Genomic DNA, 21,043 nt, shown 5'->3' on the forward strand with positions numbered 1-21,043 from the left:
TTCGGTGAGATTTAAGTAGGATTTTGATTAGTCAGGTGCTAATTATGATGTTCATTATTTATTTAAACACTTGATCAATTATTATAAATTTTCTCATTCCAATTATACATTTATTCCATTAATAGATTTGGCCCACCTTGTATTCTTTTTCTTCTTAATAAATATTTTCCTATTTTAGTAACCAAATCACTAATTAAAATACTACTTTAACCCTTTGGTAACCGGCATCAAGACAAAATAGTTACTAATTTTTTACCTACATAGTTTAAATATCTGAGCCGCCCGGTTCATCCATTCAAATCTCTCTCTCTCTCTCTCTCTCTCTCTCTCTCTCTCTCTCTCTTATCAGTCCAAAAAATATCTAACACCACAAAGTAATAAAAGAATCCTTCTCTCTCTTCTTCTTCTTCCTCAGAGAGAGAGGAGCAAGAAGCTTCAAAAGATCAAAGCTTAATCTTTTCTCTCCCGGGAAAATTAGTTCCCCTTTTTCGAAACCTTCATCTTCTACTAGCCAACAAAATCAATCAAAGGAGGCAACCTTTTTTTTTTCTTCAAGTTCTTCTTGCTAAACCCTAGCTAGCTTTGTTCTAGAGAGAATTCAAGAATTCAAGAAGCAACAACTTTTTGAAGAAAAGGATGAGCAGCCTTGAAGAATCCTTGAGATCTCTGTCGTTGGATTTCCTAAACCTACTAATCAACGGTCAAGCTTTCTCCGACGTGACTTTCAGCGTTGAAGGTCGTTTAGTCCACGCTCACCGTTGCATCCTCGCCGCTCGGAGTCTTTTCTTTCGGAAATTCTTCTGTGGGAACGACTCACCGCAAGCCGGGACAGGTATAGACCCGACCCGACATGGGTCTGTACCCGCTAGTCCAACAAGAGGCTCCACGGCCCCAGCTGGAGTTATACCAGTGAACTCAGTCGGCTACGAGGTGTTTCTGTTGCTTCTTCAGTTTCTTTATAGCGGACAAGTCTCGATCGTGCCGCAGAAACACGAGCCGAGACCCAATTGTGGCGAGAGAGGATGTTGGCACACGCATTGCTCAGCTGCTGTTGATCTCGCTCTTGATACTCTTGCCGCATCTCGTTACTTCGGCGTCGAGCAGCTCGCATTGCTCACTCAGGTTCTCTCTATCTTTCTCTGCCTTCACTAATTTTAATTTTCCATGCACATCAAAAGGAAACAAAATTGAAAAGTTCTTTTTTGGTTCTGCTTCTTCTTTTTGATTTTATTCTTTCATGAGTTTGGCTTAAATTTATTAAATCACAAAACCCTTTTGTTTTGATTGTTTTCTTTCACTGTTTTGGCTTAAATTTGGTATATCACGAAACCCTTTGATTTCTTTCACGGGTTTGGCTTAAATTTAATTATTAATTTTCAAAACTCCTTGGATTACAAATAACATGTAAGTATATATGTCTTAAACTGTTTTCGTTCTTGTCTTAATTTCATGTGTGTTTTTTTTGCATCGAAACCATCTTCATCGGTTAACTTTCCGAAAGTAGAAGACGGTGGTTTTGGTTGCACGGAAGATAAATTTCCTAAAAGTAGAAACTTTGAAGAGCTATATGTTTTTGTAGTTGGATCTATTCATTCGTTGGTTTTAGTTTCTTATCCAATTCCACTATTCCCTCAATTTTCCTCATTTGGAGATTTCGGTGATAATCTATATAGATAAGGAATAAAACCTACTCCACCATCAAAAAATCCATTTGAGATGACAAGCTAAGAAAGCTAATTAATAGAAACAAAACCATAACCTAAAAAAGGAAATTATAAACCCACTTGTGGAAATTATGTCGGTTCTTTGGAATTATATCAAAATAAACATACTTATCAAAATAAACTGTTTTGTATGATTGGCAGAAACAATTGGCAAGCATGGTGGAGAAAGCCTCTATTGAAGATGTGATGAAGGTCTTAATAGCATCAAGGAAGCAAGACATGCATCAGTTATGGACCACTTGCTCTCACTTAGTTGCTAAATCAGGACTCCCACCGGAGATTTTAGCAAAACATCTCCCCATTGATGTTGTAGCCAAGATCGAAGAGCTTCGTCTCAAATCTTCCATAGCTCGCCGTTCTCTAATGCCTCACAACCACCACCATGATCTCAGCGTAGCTCAAGACCTTGAAGATCAAAAGATTAGAAGGATGAGACGAGCTTTGGATTCATCAGACGTGGAGCTTGTGAAGCTGATGGTTATGGGAGAAGGACTCAATCTTGATGAGTCACTAGCATTGCATTACGCTGTTGAAAGCTGTAGTAGAGAAGTTGTGAAGGCTTTGCTTGAACTTGGAGCTGCCGATGTGAATTATCCGGCAGGTCCCGCGGGGAAAACACCGTTACACATTGCGGCTGAGATGGTCTCTCCCGACATGGTGGCTGTTCTGTTAGACCACCACGCTGATCCTAATGTTCGGACAGTTGGTGGAATCACTCCTCTTGATATCCTTAGAACACTAACTTCGGATTTCTTGTTCAAGGGGGCAGTTCCTGGATTGACTCACATTGAACCGAACAAGCTTAGGCTTTGCCTTGAGCTTGTACAGTCCGCTGCAATGGTGATATCTCGAGAAGAAGGAAACAACAGCAACAATCACAATAATGATAACAATACCGGGATGTACCCTCATATGAACGAGGAGCACAATAGTGGAAGCAGTGGAGGGAGCAATAACAATTTGGATTCAAGATTGGTTTATCTCAATCTAGGAGCTGGTACGGGTCAGATGGGTCCGGGTCGAGATCAAGGGGATGATCATAACAGTCAGAGGGAAGGTATGAGTCGGCATCATCATCATCATCATCATGACCCATCTACAATGTATCATCACCATCATCAACATCACTTCTAGTTCCTTATTGGTCTATATATCTCAACCATTAATTAAGACTCGGAAATATATTTTTATTAAATTTAGTTCTTATATATCTTCTATATATATTTTTGTATATGGAAAATGATGAGGACATATAAGGAGATGCGTTATATGATTAAAGACTTAGGTTTATTAATTTTTAGCTGCTCTAGAGGAGATTGTATCAATTAATTAATCATTTTGCCATCATTTAATTCCTTATATTTCTACCCTAATTTCTTCCTAGTTCATATTCTCTCATACTAAGGCACTTTCGAATTTATTTTGCTGAATTAGCCGAACTCACTAGGTACAACAATAGTAAGTATATGTTATATGCACGAGGAGGTCTTCCGGTGAAGATAAAAATAAAGAAAGAAGAGAGATGTTCTGTCTGGTTGAGAATTGCGGTTGCTCGAAATGTTTGAACCTATCACAATAATAATAGTTCTACATGATTTTGTTTTATTCGTGATTCGAGAACTGTCGTTTAATTGAAGTTTTTGTATGTATTTGCATCAGCAATGTCTAATCGCGTATATAAATAAATATATATAATCGATATATTGTCTCTTTTTCTTACCCTTTGAAAAGTTTCGGTAATTACTAAATATTTGATATGTGGCTGTGTTTGTCCTATCGTCGTTTAAAACGATATGAAATTATTATAATTATTTGTTATTGACGTCAAATATCGCTGGTATAATAATTTACGAGTGGTTTCACATGCACAAAATTAGGCTTCTGAATTATTGCGGACATATTGATCTTGAAATTTTATAATATTCAGGAATCATTCCTAACTGAAATTTTCATCGTATTATTTATCAAAATTGAAACATGAGATGATATATCATCGTAACTTCTAATTGCTTTTTTTTCTCAAATTTGTTTGAAAATATATTTGCTTTAACTTATATAAAAGAATATAGAGAAGAGAGTAAAACCTTTTGTTCGTTTGTACAAATTAGAAATAATTTACAGTTGATTGTAAAAGAAAACGTTGGGTTTTGACAAAAAGAAATTACAGTATAAAGTTAAGAGGCTAATATGGGGAACAAAGACAATAATTAAGAGCTTTAATAATGAGGATTTTGAATTGATTGGTAAACTTAGAATGGAAGCAATCAGTCTTTCGTCTCTAACTTAAAATTGAAACATCAAATCTATTGTCGTGTAAAGATTAACACAACGAGATTGGGACATTACATAAGGAAACACCTGTGATCATATTAAAAAAACACACACATATAAAGAGAAACAAATAAATAAAAATAGAAATGAAAAAAAAGTAGAAAAGCCAATATTTATGGGAGTGTCAACGTCACCTCTACAATGTAGAGCCCAATCAAATCCGATCTAGTGTCTTCGGTCAGTGTTTGTTTTTTATACTTCGCTTTCATCTCATATAAAAACTTTTTTTTGGCTGTATTAATTATTTCCCCTTCCTATCTTTTTCCCACAAATTTATTTTTTTGGCCTGTCTATTAGCTAGCAACTAACATGAGATATAATACTTGAAAATGTAATAACTACTGAATTAAAAATAATATAATAATAACGTTAAACCAATTATGAAATTTAGAAGTCATTTATATTATCAATATGAACAGCAAAATATTCACTTTTGAAAAGAAAAAAAAAAAACTAAATATCATCAATATGAACAGCCAAATATTCACTTTTGAAGACTAATATATAACTCTGAGTCTCTGTAAGCTTTTTACTTCGTTATGTAGAGACTATGGACTATGGAGTAGTTAGACATGGTGCAACATTGTAAGGGTATGTGGGACGAAGGAATCCATATAGATCAAATCTTTCTTCAAAACACAACACTAACAAAGTTACAATAAAGAAGTCGATTGGTTTCAAATCACAGCTTTGGGATATATGCGTGAAAGAATCATTATTGGAACAGAGCATATAAGATAAGGTAACGATTATGAAAGATATGTTAAACAACTTAAAAATCCAATACAAGGCTGGAAAAACAAAACTTGTTTAAAAGCTTAATAGCATCTTCTCAGTGTTATGCACACAGAATCTCTGTAGAAGAGCTAGGTCATTTCTTGCGAGCCAAAGCTGCAGCAATTCCACCAGCTATGAGGCCAACGGCAGTTGCCGTGATCCCTATCCCAATAACACCATCTGCACAAATAGGACCAATAAAGTTTTACATCAGATATCATTTGTTCAGATTTGGTGAAAAAGGATTCAAAACCGCTTTCAATTTTACCCTTTGCGATCTTGTCTTCAATGGTTTTCTTCAAGACCAAAGCTTGCCTCCAATCAGGTTGAATCTATAGACAGAAACAAACCATTAAAAAAAATAATCAAGAAAGTAGATAACATCAACACCTCATGGATGTGGGGGAAAAAAAGTAAGAACCTGAATACAACGTTCCACGAGGTGCCTGCTCTTAGAGTAATCTCCAGTCCGGTAATATCCAACAGCAAGAAGATAAAGCTTCTCTCGGTCTTCCAAAGGAGGGCTACTGGTTGCTAGAGAAGCTGCAACAAAAACACAAAAGGGTTGTTGGTCAAATTCTCTAGTTTACACTTCACACCACACCATGAAAAGGTAAAAGCTTTTTACACCATTCATTAGCCACAAAGCAGAGAGTTTGACAAAGGAGAAAGTAAAACCTTCGAGCATGTCAATACCACGCTGGATATCTTCAGCTTGACGAGAATGAACAAGAGCCCAAGATAAACGCATAATGCTCTCTTTCTTCTTATCTTCAGAGTCACCATTAGTAGTGGACTCCTTCACCTCCTTCTCACACCCCTTAAGCATTAGAAAACACATGAAAGCTATATCATACATTTGGTAAAAAAGTTCCACAAAAGATCATGACTTTGACTTAAAAATCCAACCTTTAATGCAAAATAAACGAATTCCACGGGCAAATTTTGATTCCCCTTATGATATTGATTACGAGAATTTTGAACATTTAGGGTTTGTTTCTCTAGTAACGATCATCGAGAAATCAAACTAATTTCGTAATCCTAGTAAACAGTTCTGTAAAACTCGTTGGTGATGATGTCTCTTCTTATTCGAAAAACAGAGAAAGAAGAAACTTACAGCGATGACATCTCGCTCGCACCATGGGATTTTATCGCCGCCGGAGAAGAAGGAACCAATGGAGTCGAAGAAATTTCCCATTGAACCCATTTTGATGATTGTGAATTGAGAGATTGAGAGCCGATCCAAAACAGATTATTTCTTAAAAATATCTTCTTGACTTCTCTCTCTCTCGAGGGAGAAGAAAATTCTTATTTTATTTTATTTTAATTGTCATAATACCCCTGTTGTTTTGGGATTTTTAGAAATTCGTCTTTATACTTATGTTTGGTAAAGGAAATAGCCCGCAGAACAGTAGTGATTTGACTTTCTCTGCTGTTGTTGTCTGTTGATAGGTAAAAAAGAGTAAAGTTACAAAGTAAAAAAGAGTAAAGTTACAAAGTAATGGATAGCTTCTCAAACACACAAGTTGCACGTTTATATACCCCCAAAAAAGCAGTCATAAACAACTAAACAAGGTTGTTTTGAGATTTGTGCATAAGCTACATAATCAATATGTTTAGTTCAAGAGTCAACAAGTAAGAAACTAATATAATGTCTAGTTCAAGAGTCAACAAGTAAGAAATTATGCTTACCTCTGCATCCTGAAGTAGAGTATCATCAAGAACAAGACCATTTGAGTGAACCTCCTTCTTCCTAATGGAAGTATTGCTTCGTTTTGGCAGCCACGCTGACTGAAAATTTTGAAGAAGAAATAAAATTTACACCAATACAGGTTGTAGGTAAGATTTTGAAGAAGAAATAAGATTTACACCAATACAAAATAAACAAAAAGGTTTTCATTGTAGACAGTTACTGAAACAACTATTAAAGGGGAACTGGTTACCGTGGAAGGATCCTCTTGGATTATGCAATTGGCTGCTCTCGGAAACTTACTGATGTCCATCATCAGGTTTTCTCCCACTTTCTTTTTCTGACGTATCATCACCCATCCATTGTTAAAAATTCCTAAAATATATCCATTATGATTTACATATTTTGTATCTAATATCACTCTTTTTCTATAGAGATATTTCTTTAAAGGGAAAATGTATTACATCTAATTAAGTATTTTCCAACTAATTTCACCGATAAGATATATATGATTATTAATATGAGAGTTACAAAAAATGTGATAGAATATGAAATTTACTAAAATATGTAAGAAGATTCACCAAAAATACATTTATTAGTTATTTTGAGTATTAATTTTTTTATTTAATATAACATATGATAGCAAATTCAACCTAATCAAATTAATATCATAGTTACATAATATGTGATACAATATGAAATTTTATAAAATATGTGAGAAGGTTCATACATAAATACATTTATTATTTGTTTCAAATATAAATAGTTAATATGACTAATATATATGATATGAATTTCAAGCAAAACAAATTATAATTATATATATATATATTAATTTCTTTCTTTAAGAAACATATACTTTAGTTACTGATGGTTTTGGTAGTGCTTTGGAATTGCACGGCTGCTTTAGTAGAAGTGAAGGAGAGGATATGTGATTGAATATCGTCCGATAGTTCCATAATAATATCGTACGGTTGTTTATATTTTTTTATTAATTTGTGATTATGATATAATCATATGTATATATATATATATATATATATATATATATATATATATATATATATATACTTGATTTGATTGTTTGATATATATTGAGTATTTACATTAAAATCTATACTAATATAAATTGTAGGTGTGATTGTTTATATATGGCTGTAAATTAGTTATTTTGTGTTCTTTAAAATGTTGAATATATATAGTTATTATTATTCACAATAAAATATTGTTCATTTTGTTATGAAATTCTTTTTCTTTTCCAAAATAGTGGATGAAGATAACAAATTCTATGTTGTTAAAAAATTCCTAAAATATCTCTTCTTGACTTGACTCTCTTTCGCGGAAAGAAAATTCTGTTTTTTTTTTTAATTGTCATAAGACCCCTGTTTTTTTGAGATTTTTAGAAAATCGTCTCTATACTTATGTTTGATGAAGGAAATAGCCGCAGAGAACAATAGTGATTTTAACCCTAGATTTTGCTCGGTATGAGAGTTTGTTTATTTGATTTGTGGGATTTTGTGCATTTGGAATTCGGTCAGCATATCATTGTGGCTCAACTTGTTGCGTCTGAGGGTAAGTGCAGGCTATGTAAACGGGTCTAGAATCATATGAATCTATTAGCTTGCTTCTTTGAAGAAGTTGTCTCTAGTCGTTGGATGCTACTGCATTGTGATGATGCGTGGATGATGCCAGATAAAAGTGGTGGAGTTTTAGAAGGGTATTAAGGAAAAGAAATTGGATTACACTGGACTGGGCTGGATTGATCTGGTTCATGGATCTTATGGAAACCAAGGAAGAAAGAAGAAGATGAAAAATGGCTTTGGAATGAAGACAGCCATGCTGGCTCACACAGTTTCTTCAGGGGTGTGATGTTTGGTTTTGAGAATTCTCTGATTCCTTTAAGTTGAACTCAAACAATTTGGTTGGTTGGTTGGTTTTAAGAATTCTAACTTTTAGTTGTTGTGTATTTCTCCTCCATCGACATTGTGTCGTGTTTCAAAGCTTGTCTGTCTCTGTTTTCTCTCGTATAATATGAATATAAGCAGCAAAGTAGTCGCATTTTTGAGCCAGGAAGAGGAGAACGTGAGAGATAGCTACTTGTTCTGCTGTGAGATATAATTATATATACACACACTCTTCCTGAGATGATCAATAATAATAATTACATGAAAGACAAGAGAACTACTAACTTGAAAACAGAGGAGAAGGAGGAGGGTTTGGTTTTAGTGAGAAAGAGAATTATTTGTATGTCGTCATATATATTCTTAATTATCACTTTTAGTAGTTTAATTCCAATTTAATTAGTATCTTCTTCGAGTTTGATTTGTATGTAACATCAACCCCACTGACTGCAGCAAAGAGAGCTGACATAACTAGTGCCACAGCTGCCCAAGTGAATATGGTTGGACCCGAGAATGAAAAAGTACTAGCTAGCTAGGTTTTTGCTCTCATTCAAAAGCCCATGGATGCTCCTGGCGCATCTCTTCTTCTGCTTCCAAGTCTGTGGCATCGTATTTGATGTTGAAGATTTCACGAAGTTCAGCGACTGTTTTATTATTCATCATGCGGGCGACTGTTTTACAAGTAAGGTCAAACAAGCTTTGGATCTTTAGCTCATCAGCAGCCATCATGATCTGGAAGAGCGTGCTTTGATCGACTTCCATGAACTCAGCCTCCCACTTCCTGAGATGATACTCGCCCGACGAAGAAACAGCACCGTCGACGAGTTTCTTGCAATACTCAATCAGTTTCGCGAGGATCTTGCCTTTGACCGGGACTGCTGCTTGTTTGACGTCGTGACTGTCTTTAACAAGAAGAGGAGCAGCTGGCGTCAGTATTTGGCGTGCGGTCGCTTCATCAACCTCAAAGATTTCATCATCGGAGCTCTTCAACACAATCTTCTCCTGTTCGAGATTAACAAAAACATTAGGGTTTTCCTTTTTAAAGGGTTTTGAAGTATGATGGCAAATTTCTTTATGGTAAAGGTTTTTTTTCTTTCTTTTCTAGCTGCTCTATAGGACCGAGACCGACCCTTTTTTATAGTCTAATAATAGACGGGGGTTTTGTGAAGTTTCCTTTTCTTTTTTTTTCCTTTTTTCCTAATTAGTAGCGATAATCTAATCGTCGGTCCGATTTAAGCCCATCTCCCATAGTGATTTTGACTTTCTCTGCTGTAGATAGGTGATGGCTTTAGTTGTGATTTCAAAAAAAGATCCTCCGAGCATTAAAAAGATTGTTACATTATTTACTCTTCTTCTCAGCTTGAGATATCAAACACAACGAGATTTTTAAAAGGGTAAAGTTACACAAAACAATGCATAGCCTCTCAAAACTTTCTTATATCTTCTGCTCGGCTATTTTGTAGCAACACACACAAGTTGCACGTTTTATATACCCCCCAAAAAAAAAAAAACAGAATATTTTCAGGTTTTTTTTTTATGTAAAGATCATTCATCGCTAGTCTCAAGGGCTGATTGTAACACTTCTTCTAGATACTTTTCCGCAGATGCAAACTGTCTTTTCTTGTCTTCGATTGCTAGTGCAGCCAGAGCTTTGTCCTGTTTGAAGAAATGAGGTAAGCATATCTGAACCGGGACTAGCAAGCAAATGTACCAATATAACAAAGAGCAAACTGATAATGCAGATCAATGCAGGCTTTGAGAACAAAAATATGAAGATTACCGGAGGTAAATCCTGGTAGCTTCTTAGAGTATCAAGTACAGGTTTTGTCATCTTCTCCAATTCCTTCCGGTGCTCTGCCATTTCTACCAGCTCTCTGTGGCTGATCTTTGGAGTGTAGCCAACACGATTGAGTAACATCTGCCATTAGAACCATTCATTTTGACTTTCTCAGATTCTTTCAAAGAGCCAAATTCTCCATATAATCACAGCAAACCACTAAAAGCAGATTAGCCACCAAAAGCTCACATTATGCTAAAGTTTTTTTTTTAATAAACTACTTTTTCTGCATCATATGATAATGATACGTAGCTACTGCAGTTCTTATACGATCTAGATATTTATCAGAGTGTGTGTTTATGATATTACAAACTTAAAATAATTTTATCCCTAGAATCATATCTTTGAATTACTAGCATCCCTAAACTAATCCAACCTGTTTCAGCTTGATAAGAGTTTGTTCCAGTTTTTACATAAAAGTATATGATTCTTAAATTGCATAGATCTGAATCTCGGTTTACCTATATTACCAAATGAGAATGTAAAAACTGAAAGAAGAAGGCGTTTACCTCATACTTCTTGTACTGCTGTATGTACTGTTCCTCCTTCACTGCCATTACTTCCAAATTTGTTTTCCAATTCTCCATCTGTGATTCACAAGGGACTACATCATCTTCTAGCTGCGCAAGGATTCTGTAACATCTCAAACAGATAAAGTAAGATAAGTCCCTTCTCAAAGGAAAAATTTCTCTGTTTAACATCCCCTAACAAAAAATGGCAAGGTTTACATGTGCAGCATCAGCGAGATTATATTAAAATTTCAATACATATGTTTCTATATTACACGAATCTTACTTCTTCAAATACGTTAGCCTCTGTATCGCTTTCCTTGTATAGTCAAGAAGAGCATTGGACTCCTTTTGTGCTTTAGCCCTTTTCTCCTCCACTCCAGTCTTCCTCAGAGAAATGTCTCCCATTGCTACAAGAAAACTATACACATTTCTTCTGCATCAGTTTACAATTCGAGATAGCAACAAATCTAACGAGAGAGAGAGAGAGAGAGTAATAACAGTTCAGTCACCTGCTCAGTTCAGTGTCCCGTATGTTCAACAAATTAGCCACATTTGCAAGCACTTGAGCTGAAGAGACCACATTTGACGGTAAACTCTCTTGTGACATTCCTGCACTCTCCAATATCTCTCTAATCCTAGCCGCTACATCAACAAAACACACCCAATATAAAAATTTTCCCCAAAAAAAACCCATCAAATCATAGAGATAACGTTATCCAAAACAACAATAACAGATCAGAAACTGAGAATGCCCAAAACATGATTTTTATAATTCGAAGCAGCCAAGCGAGCAAATCAGGAGAGATAAGGAGGATTACAAAGCAAGTACCTTGAGCACGGTACTCTGAAGCTTTTAGACGAAAATCGTTGGCGACAATGGTGGCAGCCTGAGACTTAGCTTGAGACACGGTGGCGAGATTATACAGATGTGTGATGCCCCGATGAGTGTACTCGAAATTGGGGACTTCTTTACCGGCGGCTTCAAACTGAGAAGTGAGCCAAGATTTCACTTCCGAGATCCGGGCCGCGTCAGAACCGCCTTTGGCTTCACTCACCGCCGAGAGATCACCGGTGATATCGCTCATCGTCTCTAATCCAATTTGGGGAAAGAAAAAAAAAAGGTGTCTTCGCTCTCGCTTCACACTGTTTCGGATCAAACAAAGAAGAATGCAATTGAAATCGAGTGATTCAAACTAAGACGAAACCTGTCACAAATTTGAAATTTTTGGGCGATGCGATCGCGTTTGTTCAAACCCTAATTTTTCCAAATTTGGGAAAGCGAGAGAGAGAGTATTTGTGTTATTGGCGGATTTTGAATTTATCGGTTAGTTTTTTTTAAAAAAAGATGGAAAAAAAATCACTTAATTAACTAAGAATTTTACTAGTATTTACGTTTGGTTGTTGTGTCTCTTGTTGTAAAATTTTAGTAAATTTTTTTAGAACTGAGATGGACTGTAGTAAATTTTTAGTGGTCTGAAATGGTTTGAAATATTGGGCTATAATTAATCTTCGGAAGAACTAATTTAGTGATATTTATCTTGAGGAATTGCGATGTATAACCAATAAAAAAACTATAATTCATTGTCTAACCATTCTAACCATCAAACTACAATATTTTTTGTATTATATGTATTAATGACAGTTGTGTCCTTTTTGTTTTCTTCTTCTTCTTTTTCATTATTTCTTTTATTTTATTTTTCATCCCCATTTGATTTAATATATATATATATATATACTACTACTACTAAAGTTTTCATATGAATTATTTAATCTATGCAATTTCATTTAAAAACAAAGATCTTTTTTTGTTTATACTATGATTAGTGTTTTTTTAAACAAACTAATTTGATTATGATAAAGTCTCTTATTATATAGAACAAAACAAATATTCTATTCTATTCTATTTTAAAAAAAAATATATATACAAATTTTGAATTTATTTTGACTTGTTTTAAACATATGTTTTGGTAAAGTCTCTTATTATATAGAAAAAAACAAATATTCTATTCTATTCTATTTTAAAAAAAAAATATATACAAATTTTGAATTTATTTTGACTTGTTTTAAACATATGTTTTGGGCTTGAAAAATGTTATTACTCAAATGGACATTTTATAAATTCTCTTAAGTTGTATTTCTTAGATTATAATCTTTATTTTTTGTTCAAAATTTTTTCATAATTATTACCACTTAGGATATAACGTAAAATACTCGGTATGTGATTAGTTTGGTCGTTTGAGTTGCTTTTATTATATCTCTTAGGATATAAATTTCTTAGTCGTTGTGCGTTTAAATTGTTTGTTTGGGTTCTCTATGTTGTATCTTTTAGGGTATAGCATTTTTATTTCAACATCTGTTTAACTCGACAATGGTTAGTGTTTAACTCGATATGTGTTTAACTCGATAGTTTGGGTTCTCTATGTTGTATCCCTTAGGGTATAGTGTTTTTCTTAGGAAACTATTGAACTCAATATATATGCTATTTTCATATGTCGTATTTTTCTTAGTAAACAACTTGTTTCATACATTACATTTCACTTTATACTATTCCATTTATGTGTTCTATTTAGGTTTCATATGTTGTATATATAGTTCTTTGGAAACAACTTGTTTTGTATATTTTTATGTTGTTTATACTATCCCATTTTGTGTGTTCTATCTAGATAAGAAAATATTGTAGTTATAAACATTTTTTATTTTGTTTTATTTTTGATTAATTTATGTTTCCAAAAAAATAGTATAGTATACTATTCTATTTATATATGTTCTATATTGTATAATTTGTATCTAACTACAAACACTATTTGCTATTATAATTTTTTTATCTGATTTAAAAAATTCAAATTACATTTTATGCAGAAAAAAATCTTCAATTTTTTAAGATAGATTTGAAATTTTGAATCATTTTATAAATAGTATAAATGATCCACAAGAATATGATGGGGTAAAATTTTTTTTTTATAAAAGAACACTAAAATGGTAATTTCTCCTACCCTCTATATTAGTTTCTTAATTCTTTCAAATATACTGCTATATTCTTAATTATATTAGTGATTTTGGTTATACAACAAATTGACCCATTTATCATTCACATGTATGTGGAATCACCATCAACATCTAAATTTTTTGAGATTTTTTGTATATAATGAAAAAATAAAATGTCTTAATGCGTTGAGGAAGTTTAATACTTGTCTTAACTGATTTGTATGTGTCTGTCTTGTTTTCTAATCTTCTATCAATTACAGTATTATATACTTTGTCTACTAGATAGTTGTCCCGCGAGACGTGAATAATGTATTTTTAGTTGTTTATATTTTTTTTATTAATTTGTGATTATGATATAATCATATGTATATATATATACTTGATTTGATTGTTTGATATATATTGAGTATTTACATTAAATTCTATACTAATATAAATTGTAGGTGTGATTGTTTATATATGCCTGCAAATTAGTTATTTTTTTGTTCTTTAAAATGTTAAATATATATAGTTATTATTCATAATAAAATATTGTTCATTTTGTTATGAGAAATATTTTCTTTTCCAAAAGAGTGGATGAAGACAACAAGTTCCATGTTGTTAAAAATTCCTAAAATATATCCATTATGATTTACATATTTTGTATCTAATATCACTCTTTTTCTATAGAGATATTTCCTCAAAGGGAAAATGTATTACATCTAATTAAGTATTTTCCAACTAATTTCCCTGATAATATATATATGATTATTAATATGAGAGTTACAAAAAATGTGATAGAATATGAAATTTACTAAAATATGTGAGAAGATTCACCAAAAATACATTTATTAGTTATTTTGAGTATTAATTTTTTTATTTAATATAACTATTGATATATGATAGCAATTTCAACCTAATCAAATTAATATCAGAGTTACATAATATGTGATAGAATATGAAATTTAATAAAATATGTGAGAAGGTTCATACATAAATACATTTATTATTTGTTTCAAATATAAATAGTTAATATGACTAATAACATATGATATGAATTTCCAGCAAAACAAATTATAATTATATATATATATATATATATATATATATATTAATTTCTTTCTTTAAAAAACATATACTTTAGTTACTGAGGGTTTTGGCAATGCTTTGGAATCGCACGGCTGCTTTAGTAGAAGTGAAGGAGACTCAACTCAGATAAACCAATTCCAGATCGTTCGTTCATAAATTGAACTCTCAACTTCATCACAGATCATCGGAACCAAAAATAAACGAACTGAAAAGTGAGAAATTTATTAATTATGATTTACATATTTTGTATCTAATATCACTATTTTCTATAGAGAAATTTTCTTAAATGGCTTTATAGCATCATAAAACTGAAAATGTATTACATCTAATTAAGTATTTTCCAACTAATTTCACCGATAAGATACATATGATTTTTAGTATGAGAGATTAAAAAAAAATATGATAGAATATGAAATTTACTAAAATATGTGAGAAGGTTCACCAAAAATACATTTATTAGTTGTTTTGAGTGTTATTATTATTTTTATTTAATATAACTATAAATATATGATAGCAATTTCAACCTAATCAAATTAATATCATAATTACATAATATGTGATAGAATATGAAATTTAATAAAATATGTGAGAAGGTTCATACATAAATACATTTATTATTTGTTTCAAATATAAATAGTTAATATGAATAATAACATATGATATGAATTTCAAGCAAAACAAATTATATATATATATACTAATTTCTTTCTTTAAAAAACATATACTTTAGTTATTTCTCTATAATTATTTATAATTTATATATATTAAATATTTATAAATTATATATATATATATATTAAAATAGACTTTAGTTTTTTAGTTAGAATCAAATGAAATTAATGTAATAATTATATCATGTTAATTATTTCTATTAAAATACAGAAATAAAAGAGAAAATCATTATTTAGATAATATGCTATAGAAATTAAAGAATAAATTGAACATCTATCTTATAATGTATAATATCAAATTATATTTTGTCTTAAATCTAAATCTAAATAATATAATGTATTTCATATAAAGTCAATTGAAAAATATACTAAAGATATTAAAGAGAAAATAACAAATGTCCTAAGAAAAGAATGTCAAATAGTAATTTCTTAGACCTTATCAAAAAAGAACCTTACTATAAGATAGTAATAATAATGATTTTTTTTAATATTATTGATGTTACACTCCAGTTTTTTAAAATATATATAATGTGAAACACCATTTTACAAACCACTAATTATTTTCACAGCAAACACACATTTTTTTGGTTAAAACCAAAATATATAAAATCTGTCTCTATCTCTCTGATTTGTTCTTGAATATTCTATCTTCGCCACAATTTTTCTTATTATTTCCTATTTGATTAATCTTTTTAATCAAAGGTTTTAGTTTGATCCACATGGGCTCAGTTTTGTGTTGTTTTCGCGATCCAGATACCACCAGCGGTACGATGGGCAACAATAGAACCCTCTCCCAAGAGTTTCAGCTAAGGGAAGACATACTGGAGGAGCAAAGACTTCGCCGTCAAGCAAGGAAAGAATCAGCCAAATTCGACCATAGTTGACCATTGCTTTCATAGGTTCTTGTTAACTATAACTAGTATGAAAAAGTCTTATGCAGAGTTGCGTATAAAATAATCTATATAAACCACCCATTAATTAATTATCAAATTTGTTTTAGTTTATGTTAATATACAAAAAGAAACACAAAGTTTATGTTGGGATACAATCCAAATCTCACATCAAAAGTTTGAAGGAATTATCATTAATATATAAAGAGTTAGGGTCAATCCACTAATTGTCAATTAGTTAATAGTTGGAAGCCCAAGATAAACTCAAATTTAACCGTTTACAGTTTTAAAAAACAGAAAAGTACAGATTTTGACATCAAAACGTGATACAAATTAATTTCTACACACAAAGAGAGTTAAAGATATAAACAAGACGAGATTAAACCAATGCATCGGTATGTAACTTGTGAATCACTGAGCTCGTCTTTGTATGTGATCTTCATGACTTGCCCTGTCTATAGTCCATAGTATCACACAATCGGGTCTTTGCTCGATAACGGAGAAAGCTAACAATAGGGAGATATCAACAAAAAAAAGTTTTAAGTAAAAACAAAACTTTGCTCATAGTTCCTAGAATGAATGATCCCATGTATAAAAGTACTTGCTTACTTGTTTTTCCTCGAGACTGTACTGCTTGAGAAGTGATTCCTTCTCGTCATCATTCAAAACCTGATGTCTTGGCCTCAAGACATGTTTTGTTACGTTAACTAGCAAATCGGTTATCTAACAACACAACAAGCATCAACCAAGATGTTATGAACCAACTGTGATAATCAAGTCGAACCAACACATGACCTAATACCACTACAAGAAAACATGGTGAAATCCTACCAAATTTCCTTCGAAAATATTGGTAAGACAAATTTCCTACCAAAAACTTACAATTATTTTACGAAAAACAGTTGTCGAAGGAAATTGAGAGGAAAATTCCTACCAAATATAATCGTGAGAAATTCGTAGGAAAATTCCTACAAAATTCTTTCAAAACATAAAATCGTAGAAAAATTAGTAGGAAAATGAAACGAATTAAATAAGAAAAGAAGAGCTAGGAATTTGGTAGGAATATTTCTTTCTAATTTCCTACGAAAAATATAGTGAAGATATTTTGTAGGAAACTCGTAGAAATGTTTCCTACCAAATTTTTATGAAATATGATTTCTTTCAAATTTCTACCAATTAGTGAAAGCTTCTTATTGGCTAATATACTGAAACAAGGATTGCACTATCCACCGTTGATATATTGAATCCAACGGCCTATATCTTCTTCTTCCTTTTCTCTTCTACTCCTATGTCTCTTCTACTCCACTGATGAAACACAAGTTCTTTACTTTTTGTTTTGAAACACAGACTCATGTTGTCAATTTCAGTCTTGTGACAAAAGAGATGATGATGAACAAAGAATTCACCAGTATTTTTCGAGCCGTCGTTCACCACCATCATATCTCGAAGCTTCCGCTGCCGTTCACCACCATATCTCGATCCTCTACAGCTGTGGGTTCGCTCGATGCCACGATTTCGATCTATTACCTTAGTTTTGTTTAGTTTTTTCATTTATTTGAGTTGATGGAATTGATCGATTTCATATTCGATGTTTCTGTGTTTTTGTTTGTGTTTCAGATTTGGATCTGTAAAGTTGTAAGGTCTTTTGCTGCTGAAAGAGGGTTTGACTGAGCCGACAACCTCTGGATCTGGTGAAAGAGGGTTTGCCTGAGCCGACAACCTCTGGATCTGCCGTGGTGGTTTCTACCGGTCCGGTTTGAAAGGTCTTTTGCTCGGAGGTTTTTTCGAGGCTTCCGGTGTTGGTTGGAGGGGATAGATTCTCAATGGTGGGAACCGGATTCTCTCGCCGTGTCTTTCCAAGCCGCCTTGTCTACCGCAAAGCCGTGGCCTTGAATCCGCCGGAGCTAATGCCCTGACTTTCTGCCTCCGGTTATACAGCAAGATCCGAGCCTCCGATATGATTCCGGCGAGTTTTCCCGATTCCGTTTTGTAATTGAGTCCTCGTTGTAATCGGCCCATCCCTAGCCCATTAAGGGATATTAATTTTAATATATATATATATATATATAAAAAGTTAAAATTCTATGGATCGTAAAACTGTATTTGGGAGTATATATTGTTTCAGTTGTTAATAAATTTTGAATTTATAAAATTGCAAAACTAACTGGAAACGAGGAAAATTAATTGGGGGTTTGATCTAGAAAAATAGAATAAAGTTTTGGTAAGAAAAAAGAATGAAGTTTTGGTAGGAAAATAGTATTAAATTTTTGAAGGAATTTGGAATGAAATATTGGAAGGAAAACTAAAGGAGATAATTAGAAGAAAGATAGAAGGAAACAGTTGCCATTGAATATATCGAAGGAAAATAGATGATATTGTCTTTCACTGTTCTTTCTTTTTCCTACGAGATTTCCTTCAAAAATAGTTTCGTAGGAATTTTGAAAGATATTTCCTTCCAAATTCTCACTAATTTTGATTTCTTTCGGGCTATTTCCTCTTTCATTTTTTGTAGGAAAATGGTAAGAAATAACATTTTCTTACTAATTTCCTTCTATTTCTACGGTAGAAAATCGATCATCTTTCTTGTAGTGTACGGCTCAATATAAGTGATATATACCTCAAATAACTCAACCTTAAACGTGAAAAACTCAACGGTTTTTAGAGCTTGATTTGTTATATGACCTTGCAGAACCAGTATCAGTCCATTTATACTTTCTCGGTTAAGTACATCTGCTGCAATGACTCGCATTTCATTGACATTAACCGTACCAGTTCCACAAAACAAAACCGCTATCTGAAATTCAAATCATAGAAAAATTGCTCTATGATTGTCACCGAGTAGCATTGGTTACGGGGGTTCAAAATTTAACATGGACCTATGAAGACTTTAGGGTCACTCTTGAGTTATCAAAAATAATAAAAAACAAATTTAAAAAAAAAAACTTAAAAGTAGGATGAATGTGAAACAATTTATTATTATTATTAATATGAGAGTTATACGAGATGTGATAGAATATGAAATTTACTAAAATATGTGAGAAAGTTCACCAAAAATACATTTATTAGTTGTTTTGAGTATTAATTTTTTTAGCTAATATAACTATAAATATATGAAAGGAATTTCAACCTAATCAAACTAATATGAGAGTTATAAAGTATGTGATAGAATATAAAATTTAATAAAATATGTGAGAAGGTTCATAAATACATTTATTATTTTTTCAAATATAAATAGTTACTATGACTAATAGTATATGATAGGAATTTCAAGCAAAAAATATATAATTATATATACATATATTCATTTTTTCTTTGAAAGACAAATACTTTAGTTATTTCTCTCTAAATATTTATACTTTATATATATTAAATATTTATAAATTATATATATACATATTTAAATATACTTTAGCTTGTTTTAGTTATAATCAAATTGAAAATAATGTAATAATCATATCATGTTAATTATTTCTATTAAAGTACATAAATAAAAGATAAAATCATTATTTTGGATAATATGCTACACAAATTAAAGCATAAATTGAACATCTTATAATGTATAATATCAAATTATATATTTTTAATAAAATAATATAATGTATGTCATATAAAGTCAATTGAAAAAAATACACTAAATATATTAAAGACAAACTGACACATGACGCAACAAGATAGTATCAAATGACAACTTCTTAGAGCTTGTCAAAAGAGAATTTTAGGGGGTGTTATTGGATTCTAATTTATAAAGAATGTTGACTATCATCAAAATTGAATAAATTAATAAAAGATTTTTAAACATTGCTAGAGAGTATTATATTATTTTGTTGATTAGTTTTCTAATATCTTGTCAAATGCTTCCAAAAATTTCTATAATTTTATAATACTTTTTATGACTATATTTTGTAAAGAAAGTATATAAAATAATGAACCAATAACATAATAATTAAATTAATTAATAATAGATACTTTTGTTTTAATTGAATAACACAACCTTTTTTATTAACTTTATAAAATTCTGAATCCAGTAAACTAAATTTGTTAAAATTTTAAATGACTTTTTACAAATTACAAACTAATAAAAATATACTTTAACAGAGTTTAACAAAATCTTGATCTATTAACAACAAATTATACATAAAATTTAAAGTCTTTTAAAATTCTATAAAAATCTCAAATTAAATCATTAACCCCCACTTAATATAAGATAATAATAATAATTAATTTTATTGTTTATTGACGTCACACTCCAGTTTTATTAACTATATATAATGTGAAGCTCAATTTTTCAAACCAACGCCTCTGTCTCTAATCTCTCATTTGTTCTTGAATTTTATATTTTCGGCACAATTTTTTTTTTTTTCCTATTTGATTAATCTTTTTAATCAAAGATTTTAGTTTGATCCACATGGGCTCAATTTTGTGCTGTGCACGCGAACCACCAAATACAACCAGCAGTACGATGGACAACACTAGCACCTTCTCCGCGGATGAGCAAGAGCTTAAGAGAAAGGAAGCCACACTGAAGGAGAAAAGACTTCGCCGTCAAGCCTCCATGGGAGGACCAGCCAGACTCGACGAAAGTCCATAGTTGACCATTGCTTACATATGTTCTTGTAAAGTATAAATTGTAAGATAAGTCTTATGCAGAGTTGGGAAT

The 21,043-nt window shown here is 31.8% G+C and overlaps 3 protein-coding genes and 1 pseudogene across 3 annotated transcripts; 1 reads left to right on the top strand and 3 right to left on the bottom strand.

Annotated features, from left to right (window-relative positions):
* The first annotated feature begins 289 nt into the window (after nt 1-289).
* LOC104785247 (regulatory protein NPR5) lies at nt 290-3,097 on the top strand. The gene is made up of 2 exons (XM_010510423.2): nt 290-1,122; nt 1,866-3,097. Exons 1-2 carry the CDS (start codon nt 637-639, stop codon nt 2,856-2,858), a joined length of 1,479 nt encoding a protein of 492 aa, XP_010508725.2. The 5' UTR covers nt 290-636; the 3' UTR covers nt 2,859-3,097.
* A 1,629-nt stretch (nt 3,098-4,726) lies between these two features.
* Nucleotides 4,727-6,178, bottom strand: LOC104785248 (mitochondrial fission 1 protein A). Its single transcript, XM_010510424.2, has 5 exons — nt 5,950-6,178; nt 5,511-5,652; nt 5,254-5,375; nt 5,101-5,164; nt 4,727-5,012 (listed from the first exon to the last, which is right to left on the bottom strand). Exons 1-5 carry the CDS (start codon nt 6,037-6,039, stop codon nt 4,927-4,929), a joined length of 504 nt encoding a protein of 167 aa, XP_010508726.2. The 5' UTR covers nt 6,040-6,178; the 3' UTR covers nt 4,727-4,926.
* A 2,459-nt stretch (nt 6,179-8,637) lies between these two features.
* LOC104788829 (SKP1-like protein 1A pseudogene) lies at nt 8,638-9,665 on the bottom strand (annotated as a pseudogene).
* Nucleotides 9,666-9,721: 56 nt separating this feature from the next.
* LOC104785249 (AUGMIN subunit 1) lies at nt 9,722-12,099 on the bottom strand. Its single transcript, XM_010510425.2, has 6 exons — nt 11,602-12,099; nt 11,282-11,414; nt 11,056-11,190; nt 10,770-10,893; nt 10,204-10,341; nt 9,722-10,079 (listed from the first exon to the last, which is right to left on the bottom strand). The coding sequence occupies exons 1-6, from the start codon at nt 11,855-11,857 to the stop codon at nt 9,969-9,971; spliced, it is 897 nt and encodes a 298-aa protein (XP_010508727.2). The 5' UTR covers nt 11,858-12,099; the 3' UTR covers nt 9,722-9,968.
* Nucleotides 12,100-21,043: the final 8,944 nt, after the last annotated feature.

This window comes from Camelina sativa, chromosome 5, assembly GCF_030686135.1.
Source record: "Camelina sativa cultivar CO46 ecotype springtype chromosome 5, ASM3068613v1".
NCBI classification, from domain to species: Eukaryota; Viridiplantae; Streptophyta; class Magnoliopsida; order Brassicales; family Brassicaceae; genus Camelina; species Camelina sativa.

Coding starts and splice junctions, on each gene's coding strand:
- LOC104785247 (XM_010510423.2), top strand. CDS start 637: ATGAGCAGCCTTGAAGAATCCTTGAGATCTCTGTCGTTGGATTTCCTA. Junction 1,123..1,865: donor AGCTCGCATTGCTCACTCAG/GTTCTCTCTATC, acceptor TATGATTGGCAG/AAACAATTGGCAAGCATGGT.
- LOC104785248 (XM_010510424.2), bottom strand. CDS start 6,039: ATGGGTTCAATGGGAAATTTCTTCGACTCCATTGGTTCCTTCTTCTCC. Junction 5,165..5,253: donor TCGTGGAACGTTGTATTCAG/GTTCTTACTTTT, acceptor TTCTGTCTATAG/ATTCAACCTGATTGGAGGCA. Junction 5,013..5,100: donor TGAAGACAAGATCGCAAAGG/GTAAAATTGAAA, acceptor CTATTTGTGCAG/ATGGTGTTATTGGGATAGGG.
- LOC104785249 (XM_010510425.2), bottom strand. CDS start 11,857: ATGAGCGATATCACCGGTGATCTCTCGGCGGTGAGTGAAGCCAAAGGC. Junction 10,894..11,055: donor AGGCTAACGTATTTGAAGAA/GTAAGATTCGTG, acceptor GAGATGTTACAG/AATCCTTGCGCAGCTAGAAG. Junction 10,080..10,203: donor GCTACCAGGATTTACCTCCG/GTAATCTTCATA, acceptor TTCTTCAAACAG/GACAAAGCTCTGGCTGCACT.